At 36.2% G+C, this 12,260-nt stretch overlaps 1 protein-coding gene across 2 annotated transcripts in view; it reads right to left on the bottom strand.

Moving 5' to 3' along the window:
- Positions 1-12,260, bottom strand: part of LOC137248881 (protein prenyltransferase alpha subunit repeat-containing protein 1-like) — a 53,349-nt gene that overhangs the window by 33,874 nt on the left and 7,215 nt on the right. The window contains exon 1 of one of the 2 annotated variants that reach the window (XM_067779850.1): positions 11,419-12,013. The exons of the other annotated variant lie outside the window; for it this stretch is intronic. Coding sequence (XP_067635951.1) covers positions 11,419-11,507 — 89 coding nt within the window. The 5' untranslated portion in view covers positions 11,508-12,013. Of the gene's footprint in view, positions 1-11,418; positions 12,014-12,260 lie in introns of those variants that run through there. 2 annotated transcript variants of the gene reach the window in all.

Below are 12,260 nucleotides of genomic sequence, written 5' to 3'. Positions count from 1 at the left end.
TTGTTGACGCAAAATATAACTTTAGAAAAAACTTTGTCAAATGGGTGTGACACCTTCCATATTAAGTAGAAGAAAATGAAAAAGGTGGGCAGGGCGAAATCAAAAGCCCTTGGAATCTTGGCAGGAATACTGTTCATGATATTACATATATAAATAAATTAGCGGTACCCGACAGATGATGTTCTGGGTCACCCTGGTCCACATTTTGGTCGATATCTCGAAAAAGCCTTCACATATACAACTAAGGCCAATCCCTTTTAAAACCCTCATTAATACCTTTAATTTGATACCCATATCGTACAAACGCATTCTAGAGTCACCCCTGGTCCACCTTTATGTCGATATCCCGAAATGACGTCCACCTATGGAATTAAGGGCCACTGCCTTTTAAAATACTCATTTGCCGTCATCCAGTGAGTTTTACAGCACCGGCTCACGCTCAATTCTCACGAGAATGCTCTGGATCATTGAGAGACTTGAGAAGCAGATGTCGTGATATTTTCGCGCACGTGAAATGTGATAGGCAGATGTCGCCGCTGTTTTTCATTTAAGTCATACGGCCAAAGACTAAGCAGCGACATCTATTCTTGAAAAAATAGGGTTTGTTAAAGGCAGCGTTGCCAAACTAAAGACAAGTAATTAACAAATTATATGGCTCACAAATTGAACCAGACTTTTATCTGGATTTATCTGGCTTAAATCGTTGTTGTTGCATTTACATGCAAAATTATTTATCTGGCTCAGGCTTTTGCCACCGGATGATGGCTATTAACACCTTCCATTTGATACCCATGTCATACAAACACATTCCAGGGTTACCCTAGCTTCATTTTCCTACATGGTGATTTTCCCTTATTTTGTCTCCAAAGCTCTCAGCTGAGTATGTAATGTTCGGTTACACCAGAACTTAGCCTTCCTTACTTGTTTACTATGCTTTTTTATGAAATTGTGACATTTTTTAGGTTAAGGCACCAATAAACAATGCCAAACGATATGTCTAAGTAAAATTATGGTTATGGCTAAGGCATTATGACTATGTCCACTTTGCCAGCGTCTTAAGGTTCGACTTCAAAAACCACTTTTTTACGAAGTATACCCAAAAGCATCCATTCAGTAAAATTATTTATAAACCAACTAGAAGGCCCGGCAGACGTTGTCCTGCCCTAAATTTGGCCTATCTGCATACATTTTAATAACTTCTTCCGTCTGACTCTGCCCTCCCCCCCTCCTCACTTTTTCCTAATCCTGTTATCCACTCCTCCCTCCGTCTTTTTCGCTTCATCTATCTCCATCTTCGTCTCATTCTATCTCTTTCTCAATCTCCTCTCTTTTCTATTCTCTCAATTCCTTCTCATTCTTCTGCATCCCTTATTGCCTTTCCCAGAGATGGTATGTATTTTATTCCAGTCCCAGTCCCAGTCCCACTCCGAGTCTCAGTCCCAGTCCTAATCCTAATCCCAGTCCGTCTCTGGATAATATATTACTCTGTACTAAAGCACTCATCATCAGCTTTCGTTTGATATCCATGATAGAAAAGTCACAAAAACAATTTGAAAAGAAGATTGGGGAAATGAAGAATTTATATAGTATGGTTGAGGAGGTAAAAAACAAAACTGATCTAATTGGCAAAGACAGTGAAAAAGTGCAAAATATAGTTGAAGAAGTAAAAAAACAGGCAGAGATGATTGGTAAAGGTAATGAAAAAGTGCATAATGAATTAAAAAAAATAAGCAACAATAATGAAAAGCGAGTGTCATATGCAGAGGCTATAAAAAATAAAAATGCAAAGATCGAAGTACCACAGTTGAAACAAGATGTTGCAATAATAGTGAAACCCAAAGCAAAACAAACAATTGAAAAAACAAAGCAAGATTTTAATAATAATGTGGATCCAAAAAATCTAAAGATATCAAATATCGCAACAAAAAGTAATGGTGTTATGGTAATCCATACTGAAAATATTGATGAACGTGAAAAAATAAAAGTAGCTATCGAAAATAATATTGGTAGGGAATATGAAATAAAAGTGCCTGAGTCGATTCGTCCAAGTTTTGTAGCCACTGGCTTGAATTGCAAGTATGATAATGATATGCTAATTGACACAATAAAAAAACAAAAAACTGTTTAAAGGTTGTCAAACGATGTTTCTCGTTGTATATCCTTTAATTCTAGAGTTAAATTGATAAATAACGTGTACGAATTTGTTTAACGCATTTGTTTTGGTTACTCGACGGCTCCGTTCTCGTGTAGCCTACATATTGCGTTTTTTTTTTTTAATTTGCTTACCAGGCTAAAGGTTAGCATGCTTAAAATACGTAAGTCGTTTTGTTCAACAAATTTGAGTAGATAACTCAGCAGTTGTTTCCATCAGAGCGACAATTTTTGAGATAGTTATTAAAACTGTTTAAAGGTTGTCAAACGTTGTTTCTCGTTGTATATCCTTTAATTCTAGAGTTAAATTGATAAATAACGTGTACGAATTTGTTTAACGCATTTGTTTTGGTTACTCGACGGCTCCGTTCTCGTGTAGCCTACATATTGCGTTTTTTTTTTAATTTGCTTACCGGGCTAAAGGTTAGCATGCTTAAAATACGTAAGTCGTTTTGTTCAACAAATTTGAGTAGATAACTCAGCAGTTGTTTCCATCAGAGCGACAATTTTTGAGATAGTTATTAAAACTATTTAAAGGTTGTCAAACGTTGTTTCTCGTTGTATATCCTTTAATTCTAGAGTTAAATTGATAAATAACTTGTACGAATTTGTTTAACGCATTTGTTTTGGTTACTCGACGTCTCCGTTCTCGTGTAGCCTACATATTACGTTTTTTTTTAATTTGCTTACCGGGCTAAAGGTTAGCATGCTTAAAATACGTAAGTCGTTTTTTTCAACAAATTTGAGTAGATAACTCATCAGTTGTTTGCATCAGAGCGACAATTTTTGAGATAGTTATTAAAACTGTTTAAAGGTTGTTAAACGTTGTTTCTCGTTGTATATCCTTTAATTCTAGATTTAAATTGATAAATAACGTGTACGAATTTGTTTAACGCATTTGTTTTGGTTACTCGACGTCTCCGTTCTCGTGTAGCCTACATATTGCAATAGTTCCCTAAAAATTGTTAAAAAATTGAGAGAAAACGAAGTAACACAACGGTGCAAGATGTAATCATAGAAATTGATAAAGAAGGTTTTACTAAGATCCTTGCTGCTGAGCATATAAACATTGGATGGGAAAGATTGAGAGTGTATGATGCGATAAGCGTACTGATGTGCTACAAATGCAAAGGATTCAATCATAGAGCCTCAGACTGCAAAAACGATGAAGCGTGCCATAAATGTCATGGGAAACATAGCTCCAAAACATGTAATGAAACTCCGGTAAAAAAATGCTTAAATTGCATGAAGGCAAAAGAAAAGTTGAATCTACAAATAGACATTAATCATGATACATTTGACAGAGAGTGTCTATGTTATGTAAATAAGTTACAAATAAAACAACAAAGACTCGGGTATTAACAATTAAAAGATAATGAAGATATTAATTTAAAAGTAAAAAATAAGCAACAAAATAAGAATAAAACATATATAAAATGTATATATCTCAATGCCAATAGCATTACGGCCAACAAAAATGAAGTACAAAGAATGATTGAAGAAGAAATGCCAAATATTATTTTATGTGCCGAGACCCATACCACATTGAATATAAGTGAATCAGAAATAAATATAGTTGGCTATAATCATATTAGATGTGATTCACATAGCCGACATACAGGTGGTGTCCTAATATATACTCATAAAGCGATCGAATGTAAAGTAGTTTACAATAACAGTATAAATAACAACTTATGGTGTATTGTGATAAAAACGCTCAATAATACGATTAAATGGCAAATTGGTTTAGTTTACCACTCTCCAAATTCAAGTGATGCTGAGTTTATAAAATATATCGGATAGATACTGGAAGAATATTTTAGTGAAAATGAAAATAATGTCGTAATTGGCGACTTTAACATAAATGTAAAACTTCAGTCAACATACACAAAGCAGCTATCCCACACATTCGCGACGTCAATGCACCAACTAATTAATTTCAATACAAGAGTAACTGAAACGTCGCAAACTAGAATAGACCTACTTTATAGTAATAGTGATGAAATTGAAATAAAAAATATGGAAAACCAAAGAATATCTGACCACGAAACCATCTGCTTCAATCTGCCTGTTCAAAAACGGCATACAATGAGAATATACGAACTTCGCGTGTGTTGGAATAACTATACAAAAGAAAATCTAATAGCTCTACTTAGAAATTACAACTTCATGGAAGCTAATGATTGTGATATAGGACTTAAAGTTCAAGCAATAAATTCTATCTTGTGTAATATAATGGGAATGCTTACCTACGAGAAACGAGTACAAATAAAATTAGTAAATAAGTGGTATGACCGCGAACTAACTGAACTTAACAAATTAAAATATGAGCTTTTCAAGCTTGCGAAAAATACAAATGAATGGGACAATTATAATCATAAAAAACGGCACTATAAGAAATTAATTAAAATAAAAAAGAAACAATTTATGGAAAATAAAATAGCGGCAAATTACAATAATCAAAGACTAATGTGGAAATGTCTAAAAGATGCCATAAACTTGAACAGTGACGCATCGCAAATAAAACGCATCGTTATAAATAATATGATCATTGAACAAGACTATGAAATTGCAAGCCAACTAAACTTTTACTTCGTCGAGAGCATAAGAACAATTTGCAATAATATTGAATCAACTACACCATATAAAACCCCAGAGGATAGAATGTATTTAAATTTAAACAAATAAACGTGGAGCAGCTCATGAGAACAAGTGCGACTTTAAAAAATAAGTACGGAGGAAAAAAAATGGTATCTGAAGGTGTATTTAAAGACAGTATGGAATACTTAGGATACGCTTATACGTGTATTATCAATGAAAGCTTTAAAAAAGGTGTCTTTCGGACAAGTTGGAAAATCTCAACAGTTGTACCAGTTGAAAAAGTCAAAAAGACGGAAAAACCGGAGGAAATACGGCCCATTAATACGTTGCCCAGCGATGAAAAAATTATAGAGAAAATCGTGAAGGACCAGCTTCTAGGGTACCTGAACAATAAGAAAATTATAATACATGAGCAATCGGGCTTCAGGTCTAAACACTATTGTGAAACTGCCCTAAACTTGGTAATAACGGAATGGAAAGAAGCCATGTCAAAAAAACTAATAACAGTTTCGGTCTTCCTAGACCTAAAAAGAGCATTCGAAACAATTGACAGGGTTATCCTGTTGAGAAGCTAAAAAGAATAGGAGTACGAAATACGGCTCTTGATTGGTTTAAAATCTACCTTACTGGAAGAAAACAAAAAACAGTAATCAGAAATGCACAGTCGCCCGAAATTGATGTTGAAATAGGTCTACCGCAGGGATCTGTACTTGCAGCAATTTTGTTCATTATTTACATAAACGATATTAAAAACTGTCTTAGCCATTGCAACATACGACTTTTCGCAGATGATGCATTATTGACAATAAGCTGTCCAACGGAGATAGAAGCTGTGTCCAAAATGCAAGCGGATTTGGATGCTATATATAAGTGGTTGTGCCAAAATAAGTTAAAACTAAATATTGAAAAAACAAAATGGATGATCATGAGGAGAAAAATAACAGAAGGCAATATTACCCTAAAAATGGCAAATAGTACTATACAAAGAGTTGATGAAATGAAATACCTAGGAGTAATAATTGATGAGAAACTCAAGTTCGATGGGCATCTGAAATATATAGAGGCAAAAATATAAAAAAAAATGGATTTATGTTCCGAACGTGCAAGCACGTGAGCAAATATTACAAAATAATGGTCTATAGGTCTATTGTAGAACCGCACTTCATATATTGCCCTACAATTTTATTTACGTTAGCTGACTCGAGCATTACAAAACTACAGGTGAAGCAAAATAAAGCTATGCGGTTCATCCTCAAAAAACGATATGGCACTCCAATACATGAAATGCTTAATAGCCTAAATTGGTTGAGTGTAAAACAACTCACTGTTTATTACACTTTAAAATTTATACATAATATCAAACTAGGTAAGCTGCCGACATATTTGAACGACCGCGTGTTATATAATAATGAGATCTATGCTTATCAAACGAGAAATAGAAACAATTTTCATTTGCCAGCTGTAAGATCGGAATTCGACAAAAAAATATATATTACGATGGAATAAGAGAATACAACGAGCTACCAAATGATATAAAACAATGTCGAAATAGCAATCAATTTAAGAAATTATTGTTCAACTACTGCAAAACAATGCCTTTTAGATAATTTAATGATGTAAACACAAAAATCAAATGCAATAACATAAAGAGATCTCATAAGTGTAATTTTAGAAATTTAAGAAATTAAGTCTACAAGACTGTAAATAAATGAATAAATAAATAAAATAAATATTGTATAAACACTGTCTAAGCATTCGCTGACCCACGTTTTGGCCTATATCTCGAGGCCCTGTACGTCGATCGCAACCAAACCTCGTTAGGTTTACGCAACTTGTGTGAAAGTTTGAACAAAATCGACCGGCGCATCTCTTCAAACACCGGCGCCTAACTAACACACATTTTAGCCTTTCTTTTTTTTTTTTTTTTTATATATATATATAGATTTTTATTTTTCACACTTCACTATAATATTAAAACAAAATGCGGATTTTCGTTGCTTTTGAAATTCGGCTTAAAAATTCCACATGGAACAACTAAAGACTTTCCTGAATTAAAAAAAATGTCATAGTACCTCTATATCGCGGTACCCCTCAGAAGCCTCCCCCCCCCCCCCCCCCCCCCCGCGGGCCTGGTGATGTGCTATAATATTTTTATTGATAAGCAGCAGAGCTGGTTAGTAATGATTACTTTAGGTAATCAGTACCCGTCGATTCCCCATTACATGTACTTGAGGAAAGTAATCAATTCCTTTCCTCCACAACAAAGGAATTGATTACATTTCAATTCCTCAAAAAAAAAAATACCAAAAGTAATTTCGTTTTTTGAGGCTCAAGTACAAAAAAATTTTTGTTTGTAATTGAGAAAAAATACTTTGTTCAAATGTAATTTCTGCCCAAGTACTTTGGAAATGTAATTGAAAATTTTCCAATTACATTACAAGGAATGGAAAAAGTACTTTCGAATTTCCCATTCCTCAAAGGAATTGCAAAAGTAATTGAAGAATTCTTAGTGTAAAAAATATTTTTGCGATTCAAGTGGTGATCTTATGAAGCCATTGTAACTTTTTGGACCATAAGAAAATGTTTTTAAAACACAAGCACTGCCTTCAGTGACTTGCAATTCATTTCTTCTCGCCATATATGAGGAGGGTTATGGTAAGATTGTATCATCGTAGTTTAGATTTTCTGTTGAATGGCCGGCCAATTGCTTTGTACGTGGCTAGCAATGCTTCTTCATCTTTTCCCCAAGTGCTACTGGCAAACGACTTGAGAATTTTGTTGCGGATTTGTACTTTAGATACAACTTCGATGGCATACTTCTTGAAGGTGAGAGTGTGACCGAATGTTGCTCCTAAGATATTTTAATGGCTGACAATCGGTAACGCAACACCATTGACGTCAACGTCCAATATTCCACGTCGCAAAACAGTGACCGTGGATTTGGCCGGCTAGGTTCGGATAATTTGCAGTTTATGTTTTTATACAAAGGGGAAAGGGTGAATCTTCTATATCTTGGAGTATAGTACCGTGGTTGACTGTGTCAAAAGCTTTTGACAGTGCTGGTAGTGCTATATATTTTGCGGAAGCCATGCTGACGAGTGGCTAGGCGAATATTCGCACTAAACGGAGCAGGAAGGTTTCTAATGTCTTCGCTACTGGCGAACAGAGTAATACCGGTCGTTATAACTCACCTTCGTTAGCCGGTTTCCCAGGCTCGAAAACGTGCGTCAGATAGCTTTCTTCCTCAGTGCCAAGATGTTTTAGCATTGGCATGACTACTCCATTTGGACCTATTGAATTAGAAGGTTTGGCTCTTTTCATGGCTTCTTCAACCTCTGTGCGGTGATTGTAACGGGTCACACGTCGTGTTTGTGTCTATGTTCACCTCATCCGGGGAATTAAAAACTCCGGGCATTAAAAAATACCGGCAAAAACCGCTCACGCATCTCTTCGAGTCACAAGAGTTGTATCGCCAAAGGCGATGGATAAATTACACAGGCCGACAAAATTTAACCAACATTCAGACCCAGATACCGGACTTTATATTTTCGAAGGTTTATGATGCTCTGAAGGTTTAGAATTGCTCTATCAGCTCTGGTTTTCGAGATATCCTAACCTAAAAGTGCAAAAAACACCGTTTTTGCCCATATTTGAGGTTATGTAATCTTGCAGATGTTTTCTTTCACCAATATTAAAGGATGCCATCTTTAAATACAAGTCTTCTTCTTTCAAATGGCGTTGAGTTTGCTTAAATATTTTTCTCTGAGATATCGCATTTTGAAATTTTGTGGTGTGGTAGGGGGGGTTTCTAGGGGTTAGGCACTTTTAGGTTAGGATATCTCGAAAACCAGAGCTGATAGAGAAATTTTGAGGCCAGATTTCGACTCATAGCATGAAAATCCTTCGAAAATATATAGTCCGGTTTCTGGGTCAAAGATGCTGTCGGCCTGTGTTATTATTGTGTTTTTTTGGGTTAGATAAGGACTTTACAGAATCTTTTAATTAATTTTTAAACATATATCAGGTGAGCTCGAATCATAGCGCTGAGCCTGGTGATATTGCAGCACAATGGAAATCAATGTATAGATCCCAATGTCCAATCCTGTGCCGGTATATTACCGTGGAGATTTGTTACCGTGGAGATTTGTTACCGTGGAGATTTGCGCTTTATCCACCACCTCGAACTTAGCGTTCGCGTCTTGGCTTTGGAGGTTTGGAACCACTTCCTCCAGCCACATCATGTTCGTGATGCGGACACTATCATCTTCACACCAGGGCTTACGTGGTTATTCCGTTATCATCTTAAGCATTAAGCAAATAAGCTCCCTTTCTACAGATCTCCACCTTTCAGGTGATGTCCTTCCTATGACTTGCAGCTTTCGAGGTAGTTGCTATCTCGCTATTGGGGCCATCTGTCTTACAGCTTTAGGCCTACTTATCTTGTCTATGCGGCTGCCCTGCCTCGCGGCTCTGGGACTGAGTCCGCTCAGACTCTTGCCAATGCCAAAGTTATTCCACCTCGTACCGGTTGCAGTGCCGAGAGTTTCTCGCAGCAAACCTTTTGAACTGCTTGGGCCTACTTCTACCGCCTCATGAGCCCATTCATCGATATCCTTTTCTGTTGGGTCGACCACTGCTCCCAGGCGTTGGACAACTCTTAGTGCTGCTCGGTACTGCGACAGGGCTCTCTTACTTCCTCTGCCCAGTACCCTCCTCTACTCTTCTACTCCGTTTTCATTTGTATGCTTTTCCAACACGAAGTTCATTGAATCAGCCCTACTCTCGCTCCCCGAGTCCAACGCATCGCTTAATGCGTTTTTGTCATCTTTCGCTTGTGACTCAGCCCTCCCATTATCGTCGTCCTTATTTCAATTAGATAATGAGTCGTTCATCTTGGTCGCACGACAACCTACCCGACAGGGCGGGCTGAGCGGTTCAGTATTATGTACGGGGAAAGAACCCTAGCAGCGCCCCATACTGTGGTAAGGCCATCAGTACTTCCGGAGTGATAAATTTCTAGTATTATTAACAGAAATTTTCAAAAGTCCATAAGGTTTTAAATTTTAGGAATCCAGGATAATCGATTGGTACCAAATTTTTTTAATTCGGATAAGTCGTTTCTTCGTTATAAAGCGGGACTTTTATTTCGGCCTTAAAAAATAAAAGTCTTGATGTAACTTTTATATCGGGACTTTTATTTTTAAAAGTCCGAGTTTAACTAGTTCTATCGGACTCAAAAAATAAAAACCCCAAAAATAATTTTTTTCTTCATCCAAATATGTTTAAAGTCCAAAATTAATAGTTTTTCAAGGACTTATATTATAAAAGGAATAACAGTTTCAGCCCCTGGAATAATGGGGATACCATTACTTAAAAACTCACAAATTTTGCGTAACGCCTTATTGCCAAAAGCGAGGACAACATCGTACTGTGAGGAGGTGGAAATGCAAATATCCCGACTTAAAATCAATGAGGCACAGAAGAACATCTGACCACTAAACTTTTCAAACAAGGAGGCGAAGCGATGCATCATTTCTACGCAAACTTTTAAATATTAAGAAGCATTTGGCATTGAGAAATTTAGTAGCACCTGGTGCCGCTATACCTTAGCTACACTTCACCTCAAATGCTTCTGAGGTTTTATACGTTTATACGGACGATTTGTCATTGTCTACTTTAATATTATTTATTACAATATGGTTCAGAAGAGACAACTATTGATGGATGAAAAGATCAAGAATACGAGAAAAAAGTTTTCCGGAACATTACCTATAGCCTCTACCCTTTGATAGCGGAGGAAGGAGAGGAGATCCCTTACCAGTTACCACTCAAAAGAAAAATCTGATGAAATAATGAAAAGTGTGACCCGAAAAGTCACCCACATCAATCCGCGTAAGTTCCTATACACTTGTAGTTTTTCAATTACTTTCGCAATTCCTTTGAGGAATGGAATGGGAAATTCGAAAGTACTTTTTCAATTCCTTGTAATGTAATTAGAAAATTTTCAATTACATTTGCAATTCCTTTCGAAAGTACTGGGGCAGAAATTACATTTGAGCAAAGTATTTTTTTTTTCAATTACAAGCAAAAAATTTTTTGTACTTGAGCCTCAAAAAACGAAATTACTTTTGGTATTTTTTTTTTTTTGAGGAATTGAAATGTAATCAATTCCTTTGCCGTGGAGGAAAGGAATTGATTACTTTTTCCAATTACTGACGAATGTAATGGGTAATGTAATGGAATTGAATTTACCCAGCTCTGATAAGCAGGTTGTTTAATTAAACACCAAGGAATTAGGCGGAAGTATATCCGCACCTGAAAATATGAGTGCCACTGCGTATACGCAACATTTATTATTACGTATAAACAAATAAAAAAATTTGCAATAAAATAATATTGCGACTATAAACTGAGATATAACCTATCCTATCTCTCAAGTTAGATCAAATTACACACGGGGTGCTAAACAAATTCAAAATCGGTTCAGTGGTTTAGGAGTCCATCGCGCCCAAAAATGTTGTGACACGTGTTTTTTATATATTAAGATGATTAATAAATTGCACATACATAAATCCGTAGAGGTATTGCCCAAATTCCCTACTTTGCCGCTAATGAAAAACAAAGTCCAAATTTAAATATCATGTATGTATGTATTTAGGTACTTACAGCTCTGGATCCTTAAGGAAAACTGCTTGCATGTCGCTAATGATTTTCTCACACAGCACTTCATTTTCATTTTCTGTGTCGAAATCCATGATGTCTGTAGATTTGTTTAACAGCAAAATGCGATTGTTGAGTTTTAAAACGTATTTATAAGTCACTATTATTATATTATTTTTATTTGTTTTAGTTTGTGTTATTTAAAGTTTTTGTTTATAAGCATAAGCATAAAGGCTTGACACCAGTTGCTGTCTTAACACTCACTTGTACACATTTTACGCTTTCTTTTAATTTGTTTTTTTCCTGCTTTGAAAAGATTTATAAAACAAAAAAGTCTTCAGAGCATAAATAAATGTAGCGCATGGCACTCGCCGCCTTAACGAAATTCCGCTGAGCACAGCGCTAGCAGCCATCCTACCGATTCAGTCGGCAACAATAACAGAATGTTTTCGAAAAGTGTAATAAATTTCAATTCAAATAAAGATATAATCCAACAACAATGCCACTAGCTAGTTGGAGCATTCTGGCGCTCATGTGTACATACAGTCTGTGTAGTGGAGGCGTGAACCGCCATAGCTAAAAGAATTTTAAGGTATTCAAAGCAACGTGGTTACTTTATATACATACATATTTAGGTGTTTATTGGCCTTTTTTAATGTATGGGACCTATGCGGTCGTCAAGCAATTTCGATCGGTCAGCGTAACCGGATATGGAGAAAACAGCCCTAATACCAGTTCCACTAAGGGGGGGAAGGAGGGGGGGGGGGGGCTGCTCTCAGAATTGCCACGGGCTGTCTTCTTATGTGCCCAGAACACCATCTGCATAATGAGGCGAGAATACTCCCCAT

This window comes from Eurosta solidaginis, chromosome 4 (assembly GCF_040869045.1).
Source record: "Eurosta solidaginis isolate ZX-2024a chromosome 4, ASM4086904v1, whole genome shotgun sequence".
Taxonomy (NCBI): domain Eukaryota; kingdom Metazoa; phylum Arthropoda; class Insecta; order Diptera; family Tephritidae; genus Eurosta; species Eurosta solidaginis.
The sequence above is the reverse complement of the archived record's forward strand: the minus strand, read 5'-3'. Positions and strand labels throughout refer to the sequence as shown.